The sequence below is a fragment of the Phalaenopsis equestris genome, unplaced genomic scaffold, assembly GCF_001263595.1.
Source record: "Phalaenopsis equestris unplaced genomic scaffold, ASM126359v1 Scaffold000204, whole genome shotgun sequence".
NCBI classification, from domain to species: Eukaryota; Viridiplantae; Streptophyta; class Magnoliopsida; order Asparagales; family Orchidaceae; genus Phalaenopsis; species Phalaenopsis equestris.
Genome location: NW_018164646.1, coordinates 300,462 through 320,922, shown reverse-complemented (window position 1 = coordinate 320,922; position 20,461 = coordinate 300,462). Strand labels below are relative to the sequence as shown.

The 20,461-nt window shown below is 31.9% G+C and overlaps 1 protein-coding gene across 5 annotated transcripts in view; it reads right to left on the bottom strand.

The window, feature by feature from the left end:
* LOC110023014 (protein LHY-like) overlaps window positions 1–20,049 on the bottom strand; it is a 41,110-nt gene extending 21,061 nt beyond the window's left edge. Inside the window, exons 1-4 of one of the 5 annotated variants that reach the window (XM_020722211.1) lie at window positions 19,465–20,049; window positions 19,212–19,391; window positions 19,022–19,133; window positions 15,104–15,165 (exon numbers count right to left, since the gene is read on the bottom strand). In XM_020722211.1, coding sequence (XP_020577870.1) covers window positions 15,104–15,165; window positions 19,022–19,133; window positions 19,212–19,244 — 207 coding nt within the window. In that variant the 5' untranslated portion in view covers window positions 19,245–19,391; window positions 19,465–20,049. The remainder of the gene's footprint in view (window positions 1–15,103; window positions 15,166–19,021; window positions 19,134–19,211; window positions 19,392–19,464) is intronic. The other 4 variants (XM_020722216.1, XM_020722212.1, XM_020722213.1 and 1 more) reach the window with 4 other exon arrangements.
* Between the last annotated feature and the right edge of the window lie 412 nt (window positions 20,050–20,461).

The following is a 20,461-nucleotide window of genomic DNA, read 5'->3' as shown; positions in this document are numbered from 1 at the left end:
GAGCCTTTTCAATGGGTATTGTAGGTACGAGCTCAGAGTTCAACAACTCCTTTAACTCATGAAGTAAGGATGCTTTCAAAGTTGAACATTGAGGCATATATGGCTTCATAAACGCTTACCTCCTTCAAATTATTTTTGTGCCCGATAAAATATATCTACTCTAGGGGAGATATCCACGTACAAGATTAAGAAGTCATCCCAATGAAAAATCTCAAGGCTATTTTGCTAAACCAGATTGAAAATAATGAAGACTCATTAATCTCAATTGCAAGATTGTTCAACCACATTAAATTGTTGGTTGCAACATGCCGCATATCCAATATTTTATCGAGTCAACCGTACTCTCCAGTGAATTCTACTTCCCGCATTTCACATTGATAGCAATTGCTCAGTCTACAAGATCCCTATAGATTGAAGGGTGAAAGATTGGGTAAGAAAATCATCATAGAAGTTATGTCCTCTTAGCATCTCCTCATATTGCTGAGGCGTATCCTCAACTTCAATGATCCCTTGAGGATTGTACCTATTTATCATGGCCCAAATTTATTCCTTGATCGGTTTGTTGCGTGACATTTTAACATTTCAAGCTAAAAATTTTTTACATAAGTAATAAAATAAAAATATTCTATATTAGGAAAGATGATATATCAAGATACATAAAGATAAAGTGAAAGACAGGCTGATGAAAATATATATATCTACATGCCAAAGTTAAACTCATACTCATCTACATTGACATCCAAGAATATTTAAAGGATCAACAAAACTTTTCGAGATTCATAAGGTCAACTAAACTATAACAAATATGATAAGCTTCAAGAGTACACCATATTTCTTAGGCCATCTTATTTCTAACAAATATGATCTGCTTCAAGAGTATGCTATGTTTCTTAGGGGGTATTTGTTGACTCACAAATTTAGGAGGAAAAAGAAGTTCAAAAAATTCCACTTACTTATTGTATCTATGGCCCATATCGAGCCCATACGCTCAGTCGCTCCTCACCCCACTAAAAAAAGAGTGTTATCATTCAGCCTCACTTCATATAAAAAAAGCTCACTAAATCTCTCGTGATGTCTCCCGTTCTTTCCTCTCTTACCTGAACTCTGTAAATCATCTGTCGTAACAAAAGCAAGTCATGCTCGGGAGCTGCTAGAAGGCGTCAAAAAATTTGGTGGCAAGTGACGCAAGAATTCTTACATGGGAGCTTGTTGAAAGACATCAATCAGAGATCATGAGGCAGCTTGCTGAAGAAGGCCTCAATCAGGCTGACAGGGTATGAAAGAGAAGAAGGGATCGTTAAGACTTAGGAATTTAAAGCCAAATTGCGGAGAAATGGGATTCAAGATTTTGTTTGATTTAGGTTTGTGCTTTACTCTCATTCTATGTCTCTCTTTTATTCTCTCCCTTATTTATATAGAGAACAAGAAAAAGAGGAATGAAAAAAAGGAGAATAAAGAAAATAAAGAAAATCATAAAAAGAAAAAAAATTGTGCATGCATTTCATCATCGCTAACCCATTGTACATGCAAGCCTAATAAAAAAAACAAGGTAATCGCACTGATTATTGAGTACTTGAGCACATTGTTCTAAAATCGTAGTGAAATTCCATTGTTTGCATAATTCTCTTATGCAACTGACTCATATATACCTTTTATTGGCATGATGTGGAGAAGATTCGTACCCGCCTTTCTTGGTGCATATTGGAAAAGATGACCCAATCCCTCAAAACATAAGTAGTATACTTTGGCCTAAAATCTCATGGTTTTGTCCTATTGGCATAACCTTCTAGGAGATCAACCATCCCGGGAGTGTTGTAGTATAAACACGCATACAATTGTTGTTTTTTATGAGAGTCCAACGTACCAAAAGATGCCTTGATGTTTAAGAGTTCAATTTCATTCTACTTAAGAGATTCCATAGTCACCCCCATTTAAGTAACCACCATTCTCATTAGTATTCTTAACTCAAAATCATCCATCAAGTCGATAAGATTCCAGGAGCCGTCCCTACATATTTAAGAGGTTGCTCTCACCATGAAGCACTTTTATTTCATCTAGGGTTCAAGAGGTGGCCTCATAGCATAGCACTTTGTTTTCTATAAATATCATTTATAATAGCCCGAACTCTCAACTATTCAGATATTATCCACTTTGGCCTAATAGCATCACAATATTATCCCATTGGTGTAACTTCCTAGGTGATCACCCCATCCTGAGAGTGATCTCATACGAGCATGCTTTATAATTTCTGATGAAATTATAACAGTTGCACAAAAAGAAAATTAGATATTTGTGAGTTCAACTTCATTATACTTGGGGTATTTCGCCTAAACAAAGACTCATAAATGCCTTCCTCAGTGTGGTGGGTTGACCAAAACTCCTCATGGATGTTCAATTTGCAACGGAGACGATAGGAGGATACTAAATTTTACACTAATAAATAACTTTTTATATTGTAAATACGACTAAAAAGAAAAAAAGATTGTAAAATGACATTAAATAAATACTCAAAATGATATATGAAAGAAGAGAAAAAATCAATATATGATACAAAAATAGAACTAAAATTGAACGTAAAGGGAATTTGCAATAAACTTGAAAGTTAGCTCTCCTATGAACACGGAGGTTCTTAACTACAATAAGAATTTTCTCTCATACATTCGAAATCTTCAAGAATACATTCGGTGAATTGCACATGGAATGAAAAAAATATATATATAGTTCCTACAAAGGCAGAGAGAAAAATAAAATTGATAAATTATTTTACCATTTAGATGGTACATTTGTATTCTCTAAGATAGATTTAAGAAAAGAATGCCATCAATTTAGGGTAGCATCAACCAATAATTTAGGGTGGACAAGCTTATTTTATGATAATATACATAAAATAAAGTAAAATAAATAAATAAATAATATACAACTTAAAACAGAATTTTTATTTTATTATGATGGATGAATTAAATAATTATTACAAAAATTTTCAATTTATTTTCTATTTTTTGATAATATTTTTTAATAGTTTTATAAGAAATTAAGTTAAATATTTTTTATTAATAAAAGTATTAGACAATCATTAGACAATAATCACCTACTCTACTATGCAATGGATGCTTCACAATTCTCATTGCCAAAAAATCTCTCTTCATTATAGCAATAACAATTGATAAAGTTGATTCCTATGTAATAAGCTCGTAAGCCAGACAACACACATCATTCTTTAACTTAATAATTGTTTTTTCAAGATCGCCAATTCTATTTAGAGATGAGGATTCATCACCAGTGCACATATCAAAACTAAATATCACAAGCTTAACTATTAAAAATCCCTTGAATATAAATTCACAAGACAAATTAATTTATAGTTATCAAAAGTAGATCATAAATCCCTTAAGTTCAGATGCACCAAGCAGAAAAGCAACTCAATATTAGCTTCAGAGAAACGATCAATCAACTCATAAAAATTGCATGTCAATTATAATATAAAATAATTATAAGATAATTTCTTTGGTTTTTTTATATTAACCAAAAATAAGCCTTAAATGTAAAGTTTATAATCGGAACATCAAATTTACAAACACTACATAAATGTGATACTTCATTCAATAAAGAATTATATTCATTCTCCCTCATCATTTGCAATCGTTGCTAGAATACTTGCATTACTTCTCTCGTAATCTCAATACTCAAATCAGTTTTTAAAATTGTTATAATTCATTTGTAATTCTCAAAATATCATTTAGATGTGTTTCAAATACAATGCCAAAAAATTCCATTGCATCCGTTAAAACATCAACTTCAACTGATTATTAATCTTATACATCTTCTTTGACAATATTAAGCACATCAAACACACAAATATACATGTCATGAGACTAATTAAAATATGAAAAAGTAAATCCCAACAAGTGCCACTAAGTCATCACAAATTAGCCTAATAGTTCAGGCCTAGATCAATAATTAAACTTTCAGTACTAAGATGAAGAAGCACTTTGTTATGTTGAAAGGCTTTAAAAATCACTCTTTTTATAAACTACTCCAACAATATTTATAATTTTTTAAGTAAAATCAAAATGATAATCCACTTGACATTAATTCTTTACTACAAACTAGAAAACACAATTGAAGTTGATGAGTAAAATAGAGGTTATAGATGAATGTGGATTATTATTATTAAGAATGAGTGTAGTCAAATCATGAAAATTTTCTAATATATTGGATGCCCGTTCATGGCTTTAACCATAGATCCAATAGAAGTACATTGAATTTTTGGCAAGTATACCCTCAAAAGCTACCTGAAATATACCTACACTAGTGGAGAAAATATGTATAACACTAATAATTCTCTTAATAACTTATTTCTTTCCATCAACATTCCTCGTCGCAATAGTTAATTGTTCCTTTAGAGCCACATCACAAGATTATTCCTTCACAAGAATAGAGAAGTAAGAATCATCAATATCATTCATGATGGAAAAAAAAATCTCATCAGTTACTGCAGAAAAAATATCTTTTTGAACCTTTGGTCAACTTAAACTTCATACTTACATTTTCAAATGTAACGTCTTTTTTACTGATTAGTTATGATTAGCAAAAAAATTTAAATAATTTCCAATAATTACCTTGATTTTATGATTTGAATAACACATCATAGTCCCGAAATGATAATTCTTGGAGTAGAAAGAATAGAATACAGTTAACAACAAACCGCAGCCAACAAAATACAAAACATGTTTTAGTTATTTTAATCATTACTCAGCCACATGGTGGGAACACTTTATCATTGAGGCTTTCTTAAATCATCATATTTCTGCCTCACCTCATTGTAAGCACAATTATATTCTCTAACATAAGCTAAAAATCCATTTTTCTCTAATAATTTTTAAATTATTTATTAGCAAAAGAATCTTCACTGCCTTGAAGCTTAAATTCGATAGCAGAGATAGAAAACAACAGTTTTTATACTATACTTGTAACATTTTGGAATCCTTCAAACTGTTTTAAATTAAATCTTTGTGCAATATTACCCATCACCAAATATGTTTTATGAACTCTACCTTTTTCAATATCATCACAGCTCCAAATCAAATGTCGAACGTAGGATTCGCTATAAGATTATCAACATCAATCTTCACATATTCTTTCCTCTTCAAGTAATGATTCATTTGAACTATTAAAAGAAAATTGATATTCACCTTTAAATAATTACATGACTATTGAAAAATACCATCCACATGTATAAAAATAAATTTAGTAGTTAATTTTCATATCAACGATATGAATTATCTAAAATGACGATTCCATAGTTATTAGCCCTTAAGTATTTTTCTAGTGGGTTTACAACAATCACCTCTAAACAAATCTAGAAATCAAACAAAAATTAAAAAAATTAAATTAAGATCGTTAACTAATTAAATGTGCACTTATCCAAACAAAACTAAAACTAAGTTTTATTAAGGCTTATTCTATAGTTTTGACAATTAAATCAAGCACATATCTTTACATGAAAATTTATATAAATTCTAGCTACAACAAATCTCACAATGCTTGCTCCAAAATAAATTATATAAATTTATATTTTTTTTTATTCTATTTTTTAGTTGTTGTTATAGCATATATTCATGATTTTATAAAGAAGAAAAGTGAAACCTTCCTTAATAAAATCACCAGGAATCGACGAACTCCAAATATTTGTGCCATGATCTCTCACAAGAGAGTTTTTGTTATGTTCCAAATCAAATTTTAAAAGGTGGATTAAACTGCAAATAAGACATTGCCTAATGTCATGAACTTTAATATCATGTTTGAGCTTTCCGATAAACCTAAACCCCTAACTCATCATAATTATAAGAGAAAACTTTTGATTAAGGTTCATAATCAAAGTGTTAAATATCTAGCATATATTAGCAGCAATTAGGGTTTTAAATTGAAAAAAATTATCATCATGAGCTTAGAGCACATAATGGAAGAAATAATGACGAATTTGATCAATATCTTATAATTTTGTCATCCCAGATTGTCATGGCCCTTAATCTTCTTGGTCGATGGAGATAAATGACACAGCCTAAATGAAAAAATTCCTTGTTGATAATTATGGCTTATTTTATTTAAGTTGACATAGTAGAATTGAAGTAAATTATTATTTACGGGAAGGAAAATTCAAGTCAATCTCATCTAACAAATGATTTTGTGTCCCATTAAATATAACATATGATTCTTAATTCAAAGGATCAAAACAATTAAAATCATACAAACTTAAGTCGTGACTATAATATAAATATAATTTTGCACCAAACTACTAAATAAAAAAGCTCAAATTATAACTGTTATTTTTCTATGGAAGCCATCTTGCGGTCAAATTACATGGATAAATGAGATGTGGGATGTCCTTGAGTATAATACATTGCGAGTAAACATAGCAAAATACTCGATATGATATTTGTTCTTTGTGAACTTGGATTAATCATAAATTTATCTCCATCGATAAGATATTACAAATAGTAAATGTAAAGTACCCTTAGCTTTTAATGATAAATTTTGCTTAAATATTTTGTTCTATAAATACCATAAAAATTTGATATTTTTATCATATTTTGGCCTCAAGATGAATTTTATTAAGATTTTGAGAATTTTAAAGGTATTCCCTCCGAAAGAGATTTTCTATCAACATAGTCATCACGAGGTCATAATTTTTCATATTATTCAAATTTATAATTATGTTGAAATTTATTATTTAAACATTATTATGGCATCAAACAGATCCACTATAGTCCTTATATGAAGAAGGATCGAACTAGCTCAATGAAAGCTCGGCCTCATCAAGTCAATCCTTAAGAGGAGAACCAAATTGGTTATATGGATTCAATCTTGTCAATTCATGTCCTTGTAAGAGAAAACTAAATAAATGGACTCAATCTTGTTAACTCGAGTTCTCATGAGAAAGAATAAACTAGCCAAATATAATTTACAACATTGTTATATAAACAATACAACCCACTTAAAGCGTGTATAATAATCAATTCAAGCTTCCTTTTTAAAATAGAGATTTTGCATTTTTTAAATTATTTGTAGCTTCTCGAGAAAAGTTAAATTTTAGTTTTAGACTAACAACATTCTCCAATATTAGATTTAAATGTTTAGCATATTTGTTAAGACGTGTATTTTGGGTTTATTTTATGTCAGTCTAAGCATGTCACAACCTGTCTTGAGGCATGAAATCAATCAAGACGGGAACAGACAGTTGGACGGTATTAATCAAATTTTATATTTTTAATTTTCTATCTCTATTAATGATTCAAAAAGATAAATGAAAGAGCCGCTAAAAACTAATTTTAAGTGGATATAAATTTATCTTAAGTCTGGTTGTTAGCGTCTTCTATAAACATTGCCTCTTCTATTATTCGTCCTTTAATCAACATATTAAACCAGAAATGTAAGTTTAAAACAACAGTGAGTTAATTAAAATCGTGAATACTCATGCTTCTAAACTATAGTAACACAATAAAAGAGAATAATATACATAACAGTTAAACTTTATTTAAATCAATCTAAGAGAGTTTGAAGGTTTGTACTATTTAATATGATCTTTCAATGAGACTCTAACCATTAAATGTGCCATAATGTATCATTTACATATCAATAAATTTTGACTTTATATACAACTGTCGCAGAAACACCATCTAAAATTATATCAATTAAGACACGTTAAAATCATTATTTTCTTTTTCCATTTACATGCATGAGTATCTTAATGTTCCCCCGCAAATATCATAAAGAGTGACTTCATCATAACCAAGCATATACATGCAAGCAATCAAAATAGTGAATCTCATTCTTATTTTCATTTTATAACATTTAATACAAAATATAATATCTTCAATTATGCATTTGATGGACATATAAAAATATCAATGACATACAATTCAATATAATCAAATGAACTTAAAGAGAAATAAATAGCCTTATAGTATAAAATCTATCTAAACAATTAACAGATTATATTAGATTTATAATAAATCAAACACTACTATAATTTAAAAATCACCTCAAAACCGTATATCATCTTACATCTTCAAACACGCTTAATCTTTGTCTTCAGTAATTAGCTGTCAAATAATATCATAAAAATAAAATTTTAAAACATATCATTAATTATGTTTAATTAATTTTTTCATTAATTATGTTATTTTAATTGTTGATTAGAAACTTTTATTTTAACTATTCATATTACTTTAATTTAACTATCAAAACTACTACTTAATTAACATTTATGATTTATATTAAATTTAATTCAATATCCAATTAATGTCCATTATAACTTAAATAAGTAATTAAAAATTTTATTTTCATATTTCAAATAATATCTTCCATACTATTATTATTACAATATTTATTGGTATTACATATATGAAAACTAATTAATATATTTTATTAAAACATAAACCTTATAGCTCTTACCTCTCATAAAAGCTAAGTTTTCCTTCACCCGCTCGTAGGCCTTTCCTTCTTCAGCTCGATCCCTAGAGCATCACTACATATGAAACTCCATCAGTCGATCATGCCTTCCCAAGCGTAGGAAACTTCTCTAGCACTCGCTTCCTATCTCTTCTCCTTTCACAAGTTTTGACTAAGACATGAGCTTCCCTCTCCCATTGAAGTCGCTTCATTCAACTCTTCTCCTTCACACAGAATGCACGCAGCGCTCAAAGGTGACGTTGATGCTTTACCTTGTGGCTTCCAATCCTTCCCGTAGGAAGTGTTTCACATGTAATTTTCTTCTACTTCTTCCTTCCTCTCTATTTCACTCAATATCTCTCGATTCTTTTCTCGCTCTATGCCTATTTCCTCAATCTTCGTACCTTAGTCTCTATTTACATTGTGCGCTAACTCCTTTGCTTCGATTCTGATTCCAGCATATGAAACACTTCGTTCCATCTTATGAAATGATGAAACTTAGCGTAACAATGCAACATTCTTGGATCATATAACAAGATATTCGTCATATTAGTCAAAATACATGCACGGAAAGTTGTTTTAATATATTTGAACACGTCCCACAAAGTTATGCGCACTTTTTAAGCTAACTTAGACAACATTTGAGGCATAATATTTGAATTATAACTTGCCGCAAAAGGCACAAGTAAGATTAGAATTATTTTAATCTAATTATTTTTGCTAATGGCCTGAACAGACAAAGCTTTATTTTAGATCATTTAAGAAAATATCTTCTATTCGCTCATGTGCATGTGTTACAGATTTGATGGTGAGGAGACGTTGAAAATTTTAATTATGTGCTCGAATTGACAATTTTGTCCGTGTTTCGTCAATAATCTATTAGCTTCTGGTTGCTCAATGATATTTCAGCCATTCTCATTGTCAAATGATTTTGTTGCTCATGGATCCTTCATATTCGTTTGCTCCCAATTATCTTTTCAATCCAACAAAATGGCTAGAATGTTCTTTAGAATGGCCTCTTCGTGCTTATCGGGAAGCTGTAGAGCTCCCTTTAAGTTCCATCTTTAGTTCTTCCTCTAATTTAGTCCCCTCCCCAATTTCGTGTGTTCATTTTTATTGCATGACATTTATTATTTCACATTTAGTTTAATATCATTTTAACTCTTCGATTTAAAATTAGGACTTTTTTATTTCATCTAGTCTAAACCCCCTGTCAGTATAAAAATTGGCAACCTCCCAGCTTCTTCCAATTTAAGGGTTGCATCAGGAATGTTAAGCCTACCCAATGCACTAAGAAAGCCGTATATGGGTGGTGTAAATATCACAGTATGATCTTCTTCCCCCAAAACACCAAGAAAGATGTGTTGGGTTACCAACATAAAAGGAAACACACATTTCTCTGCAATGTTAAGAAAGATGCATTTAGAAACTTATTTTTTTGCTCTTTATAATTTTTATTAGCATTTTTTAAATTTGTGGTGTTCATTCTGATTGTTATTTTTAGGTCCCCCCAACTCTTTCCCAAGAAGAATGCTTCATTAAGAATGTTGAGCTTCCCCATCACGAGAAGAAAACGTGTATGAGGTAGAGTAAACATTATGCCTAATTTTTTTTTTTTTCACACTACACCAAGAGAATCGTGTTGAAATCTTTCTCCCTATAACACCTACGTGGGTTTTCACTTACACGAAAAAAATATGCAAATACATAATTTCTCTTCCAGGGCAAAAATGACATGTACAAATACAAGATGGCAGAGAGGTGGAGCTAAAGGTCGATTTGGGGTGGACCATTCACAGGATGGAGTCGTGGAAGAGGGCAACGACCCTGTGAGGTGAGGCTCAGGTTTGGGTGTCTACAGATAGAGAGAGGAGGAGATGCGAGTTTCAAGACCAAGGTTTTGAGAGTGCTGGGTGTGGTGCTACAGGCTAGAGGAGGTGTGTATGAGGCAACAAGCATGTGTGGAGGCTTGACAAAGGACATAAGCAGGCTTTTGAGGAGTTTGGCTAGGGAGAGGGCTTTTGAGTGCATGAGAGGGAAGGAGGCGAAGTGCGCTTGAGTCGCTGGTGGAGCCAAGAGGGGGTAGAACTCGAGGGGTACTCTCCTACGGCGGCGCAAGAAAATAGGGATGGCCTAATGCAGCTGTGCTTTGTGTGCCGGCATGCAAAAAAGGATATGGAAAGGAGTGCTTCTACTCAATCTCGATGATTTGGATGACAAATTTGTAAAACCAATTGATTATGGATGTCCAAAAATATGAAGAAAATCAACCAACAAAATGCAAAACCCAACCAAAGTAAAAAATAATTTGGTTCTACTATTTTTATTTGAATTTGGATAAACCAAAGTTAGCTGAACTTGAAAATTATTTGTGCAATTTGTAGACATTATGCAACTTTTATATTACATAATTGACAAGCAATAAACATAATTAAAAATATGTAATTAAAAAAGAAATTTCTTACTTTCATGGCAGTTCAAATTGAGAAGGCAAAGTGAAACCGAGAATGTGAACTATGAAACGTGTTTTAATTTATAACTATTTAACTAGTTCTTTTGATTTTATCAAAAATTTTGATTGACAAACTGAATAAAAAATTGAAAATGAAACATTTCATTAATCAAAATCAATACTTGAACCACTAAATTCAAAAACCAGAGCATTCAAAAAAAATTTGGTTTGATTTAGTTTTTTTGTTATAAACAAATAACGCAGACCCTTATAACAGGTTTTAGGTTTAGTAAATTTCATATATTATTATTTAAAAAAAAATATGGGGTGAGACAGCACGATGCTTCAAATTTCGCGATGTGGGTGACTATAATAGGAATTAGATAAGCAATTTTTATTCTACTGATTAGATAATAATAAAAAAAGCGAGAAAAATGTATCAATTGACTTACAGTCACATTTATCATGTGCCTCAATCTAAATGTCACTAGCCTCATGTCCAAGAAAATTTTGCGAATTGCTTTTGTGCAAGATTTTGGACTATATGGGTGTTTATCGAAAGTAATTTTGATATTCTATACATGTTGGTAAAATCCATTTTGTGAACAGCCAATATTTGAGCAATTTTATAACAATTTAAGATAATTCGGGCTTGATTTAAAATTTGTCGTTTCCATCATGTTTGTCCAAATAGACCATGGAAAGTCCATTCTTCAATAATTCTGACATACTAGATGCATCGACATAGTTCGTCTTATGAATATGTGATGTTAATAAATTTTGATGGCAATTTAAACATTTGGACTTTGATTTTTGGAATGTTTTCAAAAGTGCACGCTTCGCTTCGTTAAAGCGCGCTTTGAAGTGCCAATGTTAATTTGTAGCTTTTTTTGCAATTTTTAAGTTTATTATTATTGCAACAAACTATTAGAAATTGTCTGAATTTTTAACTTGTAGGTTCACTATTAATATTTGCCTTCAAGTTAAGTATTGCACCACATTTTTTTAATTTTAAGTTAACTTTTAAGTTATATTTTATATTTTATAATTGTTAATAAATATATTTATACATTGATAATTTTATATAGCATATCAACGTTTTAATTAATAAAAGTGCCGTTTTGCTCTGCGCACCTCTTTGTGCTTTGAAGTAAAAAATAAAGACTTGAGCATCACATCGCGCTTTGCACTTTAATAATACTAGATTTTCATGACATTATTGTCCTACTCATTGTGATCTATCAAATCGACTAAGGGGTTCTCAGATAAATTTGATGCTCTAAATACATCAAAGCAATCCATTTTATGAATAGGTGTCATTTCGATAACTTCAAGCAGCTATTGCACATTTCTTATCGTGTAACTCGCTTGTCAGCCCTGACATCTTTCTTAGTCAATTGCAACATTTCAAATGAATCAGTAAAGCCTCTATTTTGTAGATTGAGCAGTAATTAGTTCATTTTGGTTGATGTGATGTCTCAATTTCAATTTGCAAGATGCTTCAACCACTATCCATCATTCTTTATCAACTTTGTCACATTTCACCCTGTAGCAATATGAAGTAGGTATGGAGGTCAACATTTTTAATTAATTATTTTCAAGTATTAATTTAATGTTTCTTTTTCCTTCATTTACTCTTATGTTGGAATGCTATATAGAAGATAGTTACAGGTAGTACCCTTATGTAACTAAGAAGATTGATAAGGTATTAAACTTAATAAGATTTTGGTTTTATCTTGAAGTTAATGCTTAATCCCTCCTAATTTAAGTATGGCTTGATGGTCATTCTTTGTGAGCTAGATGGCTCCTCCAACAAAATAATCATTAGAGTCATTGCCTAAATTCTCCATCCTTAGGTTTTCTTGGTGTTACCTCTCTTCAACCTACCCTCCATGTTTCATCACATCTAATCTAAACAAATTTGTCTTAGTTGGGTCAGTTATTTTTCCAGATCCATACAACATAAAGTTGGGTTGTCTGAATGATTGTATTCCCTCTTATTAAGGCCTTATGATATGTTAACTAATTAATAATAACAGGCTCAATAAGAAAAAATCATTTAAAATATATATCCAGTATATAAGTATATTGACACTAAAAAAGCAAATAAGTTATATTGACAATAAAAAAGCAAATAAGTTATATTGACACTAAAAAGCAAATAAGTTTTTAAATAAGATCACTAAAAACCTCAAAATTCACCTGAAAAAAGCTTTAAATTTAAACTGCCTTGAAACTATCTCAACATGATGTCACACTACACTCTAAATTAAAAATCAATTTCAAAATGATTACAAGTTTACTCAATGATGCACAAACACTTCTAATTAAGGAGCCGTACAGTGTCGGGCACGTATCAAACATGTATTGGACACATACACAGCTTCGACACGTGTCGAACATGGCATAAAAGAGTGTCATTTAAATAATATTTAAAAAAAAAAATAGGACATGCGTGTCAGGAATGTGTCTTGAATAAATGAATTAAAATTTTCTGAAAAATATTTTTAAGACTAAAATCAAAAGAAATATACTTGTATGTAAAATTTATGAAACATGTACATATATACCATTCAATTTTTATGTATTTACGTATCTAACACCTGAATTATATATATATATATATATATCCCATCTATATATATTTCACTTTTTAAAACTAAAAATTGTGGTATATTAGATGAGATATGATGGCCAAATTTGGGTGTAATAAATGTAAAATCAAAATTTAGGTGTTAGATATGAGAATACAAAATAATTCTATGTCAAAGAAGCCACTGATCCTTTTATTTTTTTTAATGAATAATTAATTAAGATGAATTAAATCTTAATGCAATATAAGATAATAAAAGCATGCTTTTTTATATCATAAACTAAATAATTATCTATAAACATCTTAAAAGTTGTTTGGGATAAATTTTAATTTACTTTTTTTTATTTTTTATTTATGTTTTAATTTAAATTAATACATGTTTGACTGAAGTAGTTATTTTGAAAAACACTTAAAATATCTTTTATATTTTTTATTTACTTTTAAAATTAAAAAAATTATATTAAAATTATATCAACTTAAATAGGAAACAAAAGTGATGTCAAATGAACTCTTAATTTTTAAAAGTTAATGCAATTAAATATCTTTTTTTGTAATATTATTAATATTTTATTTATTTACTTTATATATATATTTAAATATTTTTTATTATAATGGTGTGTCTGATGCGTGTTTGTATCCTATATTATTAATAATATACGTGTCATGTATCTGTATCATATTCGCATATGTATCTGTGCAACATAGGTCCACTCTGAATGGCTTAAACATAATTGAAATCACATAATTGAATATATATATATAGAGAGAGAGAGAGAGAGAGTAAATTTGTAATTGAAGCATTTAGAGTCCGGAATTTATTTTTAGTTACAAGTTTGTGCTGAACCTAACTAACTTGCTCAAAATTAATATTGCCCCTAACATTGCGATTTAATGGCCAGAATTGTTATGTTTGCCTATTTAATTGCTTTCATCATTCTTATCAGTTTTAATTATTGGAAAATTTCAATTTTAATTTATATATAGTCGTAATGTGGTGTTTGATCATCAATATTATTGCACCAATAAAATGCTATTGATATAATTAAATATGTTGATGCCAATAGGCCAACCTAATAATAAATGTGAACTTAATCTAAGCAAACATTATTTCATTGTGAGATTTCAAAACACAAGAATTTATTATTATCCAAACCAGTAAACTGTTAAATTCTGTGTAAGAAATAACTGTATATTTCTTGTGTAGCCCATTTTAAATGCTTTTACATGCCAGCCTCCCACATCCTTTGAGTTGATTTGATGGTTGTTATAGTTTAATACTGTAATGAAGGATGCCCTAACTCAATTGTGGATATATCTGAAAGGGTATTCCAGCCAAACCTGTAGTTCTAGCATTTCTTATTTACCCAATTAGCAAATAATTATACAAGAAAAAAATTTCAAAAAATTTTCAAGGCAACATGAGCAGGGAAATTTAAAAGTAAGAAAATAAATTTCGTTCAAAATAAATAAAACTTTCGTAGACTAAATGAGTCTTCAAAGCATTGGCAAATCCACCTAATTAACTTCTGACATAAGTTAAGAGAAAAAGAATGCAAGAATTTGTATGTAAAGAAAATCATAAACAGAATTTAAATGAAATCCTCGACCTTTAAAAAAAATTTCTGTGCATGACTTCTTATCTGAACAGCAGTCTTTGTACCGATATGCTCTGCATTGCACCAAGAAACATCTTTGAGAAATCAATAAATATCTCTAATGTACATATACTAGAAGATTTTACCTTTTTCTGTAACAACATGTAGCATAATTCTAACAACGCCAAATTTAAGTCCTAGGTGCTACTTGTAAGCAGTAAAAGGGGAAATAATGAAAACTAAAAGAGCAATGTTTCTCTTTATTTTAAAAATACAAGCAACCGAAAATTCTCTATTATCTGACAATGTGAATGATGGATATAGTGAGAGTTTCAGCTATAATTAATTTGTATGCTGAGATTATAATCCACCAAAAAAATATTGAAGTGACTCAAACAGCCCATGTAACACTAGCTACCCAAAGAATTAACCAACTTCAGTTCATATGGAATAGTCAGGGTTTGCAAATTTACTTAGAACCCTCTTTAAGCTGAATAGAACACCATCATATCTAGTTTACAAAAATTTCTTTTATTTTACGCCCAGTTTTTTCCGAAGTGATAGCCACTAAAACTTTCACATTCAAAATAAAATTAGGATTTTGTAGCTCATAAGTTCACATAGAACAATGAACACAAAATTTCTTCATTGGGACTCAAATACCTTAATTTACATGACACCTTCATGATCCGTTACATATTAGAGCAAAAAAGATGAGATCAATAGAAAATACAATTGTGCTTTGAAGTATGGGTTAAATAACCTAGTTCAAATACACGCACAAAATTGAAAGGATCGTCTGCCCAAGCTATGGTAAAATGGAAATGAAGACAACAATTACATATATTGATTCTATGATGAAATTTAGCCTTCGAAGAAATTTATGGCTGAGATGATTCACCATCAATGGATCAGATAAAAAAAATTACATGTATGCTAAAAAACTTGAAACATCTTCTAGTGCATAATTAATAACCAACTCTATTTTCTTGCTAGAACACACGATCTAAGTAGTCTTCAAAATGGAAGAAGACGGGTAATTTTGTGGAAAGTTTCGAACACAATTTAAATGTAAATCCAGTAAATTTAAGCCCTTAGAAGCATTTCTGTTCTTTTACTACATATCAAAAATCCAAAATTCTATTTTAAACATTTGAAAGGAAAACTCTTTTGCTTTTCTCTTATAAAATTTTAAACTAAGTTTAGGGAACAAATTTTTGCTTGAAATCCAGCACACATAAAAAATATGTTTTCCTCAACCAATGAAAACAAAGGATTTAAAAACATAAACAATGATCAACTACATATGAGCTGGATTGGATTTCACGTCATTGGGAAACAGTTTAGTCCAACTAGTTATAAAAATAATTATGCACAATAGGTAAATCAAGATGTAAAACAGCTCCCCCTGAATCTTTTGTGCATTTCAAATCTCACATCTTAAATAATCCATAGTACTAGAGTGAAAACGCTCTTTACAAATGAAGGTAGTTATCAAAGAATTTAAATAATAGTTAACAATCAATTTTATCTTAGATTTATCCCATTTTTCTATAATAAAAACTTCAAGAGCTCTTGCATAGTTCATGGTAGTAGCATTTTTATGCTAGGTAGGCCAGCAACCACAAAATGACTTAGTAGGCCTTTTAGGTTATTCACAATTTTTTGTGAAGGATGAACTAGCATAATATATTGTTTAATGCACGAGTCAAATCTTTGAAATAGTACATCACCATCCAAGTTCAGTTTGCAGCCTTATAGATAAATTGTTTGAGAATATTTTATAAGGCCACCAATTTCTGTCATATGCTCCTCAAAATCGGTGGATCAACTGAACAACAAAGGTTGTGTGATACTTGTGATTGCATACCCAATATGTGTTGCCTTGGGACTATCTTGGTAATGCAGTTCATTCTTCTGAGGTGAAGGCTTCTCACTACACTAAATTACTTGAAAAATACAACGTTGGTTGTGCCCTTGGAACCAGAAGCTTATATGGAGCTACTTGCACTATTGGTTCCGATCCTATCTCATCCCTAAAACTATAAGGAGAAAAATTACATCTTTGTTTAACAATTTCTTGTATTTTAGTACAGAAAGAGGAATGCATATTATTCCTTGGAGTACTTTTACTAAACCCAAAGAGTATGGTGATTTGAGTCTTCCCAACCTATGTAATTAATTTGATGTGCAAATCCAACGTCATATGACGGCACTTTAATTTCAACTCCCTTCTTTCCAACTGGTGCCAAAACCACTATTATTCACTTTGGTTTAGGGGAAAGAATAACATTTCCACCTTTTGGAAAGCTATCTTACAAGTGATCACACGTATTAGAAGTTCCTTGGTTCTTTAAATCACTCATAATAGTAGATTGTTTTTCTTCTTTGATTCATGACTTGAGGGTTGTTCTCTTTATGAAAAATATGGAAACCAAGTCTTCTGTTGGTTTCACAATCATTCACACGCCATGAATTCTTACGTCATAAACAATAAACCGTTAGGCTCTCCCCAGTAAACCTAAACACCTTATACAAGCAATATGCAATATTCCTATAAAAGAGAATATTATTATATGTCTTTGGAAAGGTGAGAACTTCTATCGCCATAAGATATTTTCTCTGTAGCTTATGAGAGCATTCCAAAGATTTATTGGTATAAATGTATCTGGTTTAAGGGTTATTCTTCAAAATTTGATATTTCCACTTGGAAAACTATTATTTCTGGTCTCAAAGCTGTTCATATTCTTAGCAACAGAGGGATCTTGGTAGAAAAAAGTTGTATATTTGGTTGTTTGGCCTCTTTGTTGAATGCTATTTCACTTTTTATTAACTTAAACAACACATTCCTTATGATAACTTCTTTTTGTTTGGAGGAAACTTATTATAAGTTCTTACTCATTCTGATACAATTTCTTACAAGTTCACTAAAAAATTTTATCCTTCGGCGATGCATATTACTACAAATTATATTTGGCAAGAAAGAAATTGTAGAATCTTCAGAAATGATCCTGCCCTGATTTTCTGGTACAAAATATTCATATGGCTATAAAGCAAAAAGGCAAAAAAGATGAAAATTCAAGATGGATTATCCATCCTTCCTCAAAATTTTATATCTATTATGAGCTTGTTGCCTTATGAGCATACTGCTCCTCTATTTTTTCAATGGTTCTGCTTGCTAGTTTCAATATCTTTATGGTTGCCTCTATAATTGAAGTTTTGTTTTGGTTGAGTAATGATGTCAGCCACTGCAATAGGTTCAACCGGCAACCTCGTAGCATCTTTCGCTTGTACCTCAGCTTTACTTGGTGGACCTGCTATTTCATAATGCTCATTTTTGTTTTGTTTTAGATTGCTCTGTGATTCATATTTTCAGTTTTCAGCATTTTCTCTCAACTAAATGTGTTGGATAATTGGTCTGTCATTGGCAAGGGCTTCATTCATTAACACGCATTTAATACTTTGATTGTTTTCCTATTTCACGGGTAGCTGCTGCTGTGAGCAGATGCTTGAACAGTTACTACTCCACCAACTGCACTACCCCACTGGTTTAAGCATTTTCTTTGGTCTAGTGGCTGTCCCTATGATTTTTTCATCTTATTGGTATTTCCTACAATTAGATTTTGTCTCAATTCAGGTCTTGCTTCAGGGTGCACTCTGTTGCCTATTATTTTCTTATCAGATTTCCACCTGTACCAGGTTTGCCTTGGATGGAGCTGTTTTATCATTGATAACCTTGGTGGCTTATGTTCTTTTCTGTGCTTGGTTTCAACTCAACTTTTGGGTCATTTTTTCTATCCTTCTAGTGCTTCTATTACTTTTATCATTTTTGTAACCATTCCTTTGATTCAATGATGGTGGCTGGGCATGGCCCTCAATTTGACCCAAAAAAAAGCATGCACTTAAAACAAAGCTCATGAATATCAATACCTTGAATACGCTGCCACGCCCTGCCATACAACCGGAGTGCTTCCAAGAACCTGTCATGTTCCTCATCCGTCCACTTCTCTCGCTGCTTTGTAATTGTGTAAGGTTTCCTAGTCTGCAAATCCCAAGTCATAAAAACAAACATACAACAAACAAAGAAATCCGATGTCAGCTTCCAAAATAAATCAATCACCTTTGCCAGCTCCCTCACCGGGCTCGTTCCCATCACCGATTCCGAAATATAAATCAACAAGGGCTACCACTTGCGGTTTTCAAATCAATTCCAAGTCAAATAGGTAAGCCACGTTTAACTTCTTCCTGCATTTTCCCAACGAAATGCCGGGCATCTCATGCTTCACCGAGACCTCTGCAGCTAGTAGCAGGGCAAACAAACAAGCACAGAAGAAAATAAATAAAATAACCGAGAGCATACAGCATTCACTCACCAACAAACCCTAAGAACCGGAAAGAAACTCCGGCGGTCGCAGCCTCCTGCTCATCCCTTCTTTCTCCTCCTCTCTATATCTTTTACGCCCGGCATTACTACCCAATGCAATCCTGACGACAATAGCCCATCCATCCGTCATGGGTTTATAGACAAGCAGATTCATGAAGGCTGTAATGTCCGGCGAAGAGAGCTGTCGATTCGGCATGCCTAACTCCAGAAGCCTCCTCACTCTCTCTTCCTTTCTCCTCGCATCTCCACCCTAACACTCTCCACAGTGAGGTGGCAAACATGAAGAGTAGGCCAGCACGAATCTGAGCCACAACTTTATTCGCAATGGAGATTTCGGATGGATGGTTAGGGAGGTTGTACGAGATTCGGGAGAAAATCCTGCGGAGAGGGAGAGGGGGAGGAGATCCAGCCACGTCGCAATTTAGCAGCGGCTTTCAGGCTGCCGATCCCGGGCGCCCTAAATCTAAAAGAGCACGCATGCCAGATCTCGCCCACCCGGTTGTCTCGTTCTTAGGTGGATTTATTTGGGCGGAGCCCCCACATGATTCCCACGTTTCGGAGGGTTGCACTAAGGCTTGCATTAATGGCGGCTGGGCCTCAACTTATCCCGAAAAAAATGTGAGGCTGCCCATCGGCGGGATTTTCTTGCAGTAGCCATATGTCAACTTATTTTATCTTATGGCTATCAATTACATGGCGTCGCGTATTTTACTATCCTATGCTATCCTCTCTCGCCCCTTCGCTTTTTCTTCTCTCGTGATCGGGTGTTGAGAGTTGATCTCAGGTGGCACGGGGGGGAGCTTGCATTGTCATTATAGAGTTTTGGAGTCGGAGCATTTGTTTGTTCGCCGGCATGCAACCGCCGGCATTAGCTGGATTCGTTTCCTTGTGATTTTTATTGTTGTTTTGGGAGATTGGATAGAGTTTTGGAGTCGGAGCATTTGTTTGTTCGCCGACATGCAACCGCCGGCATTGGCTGGATTCGT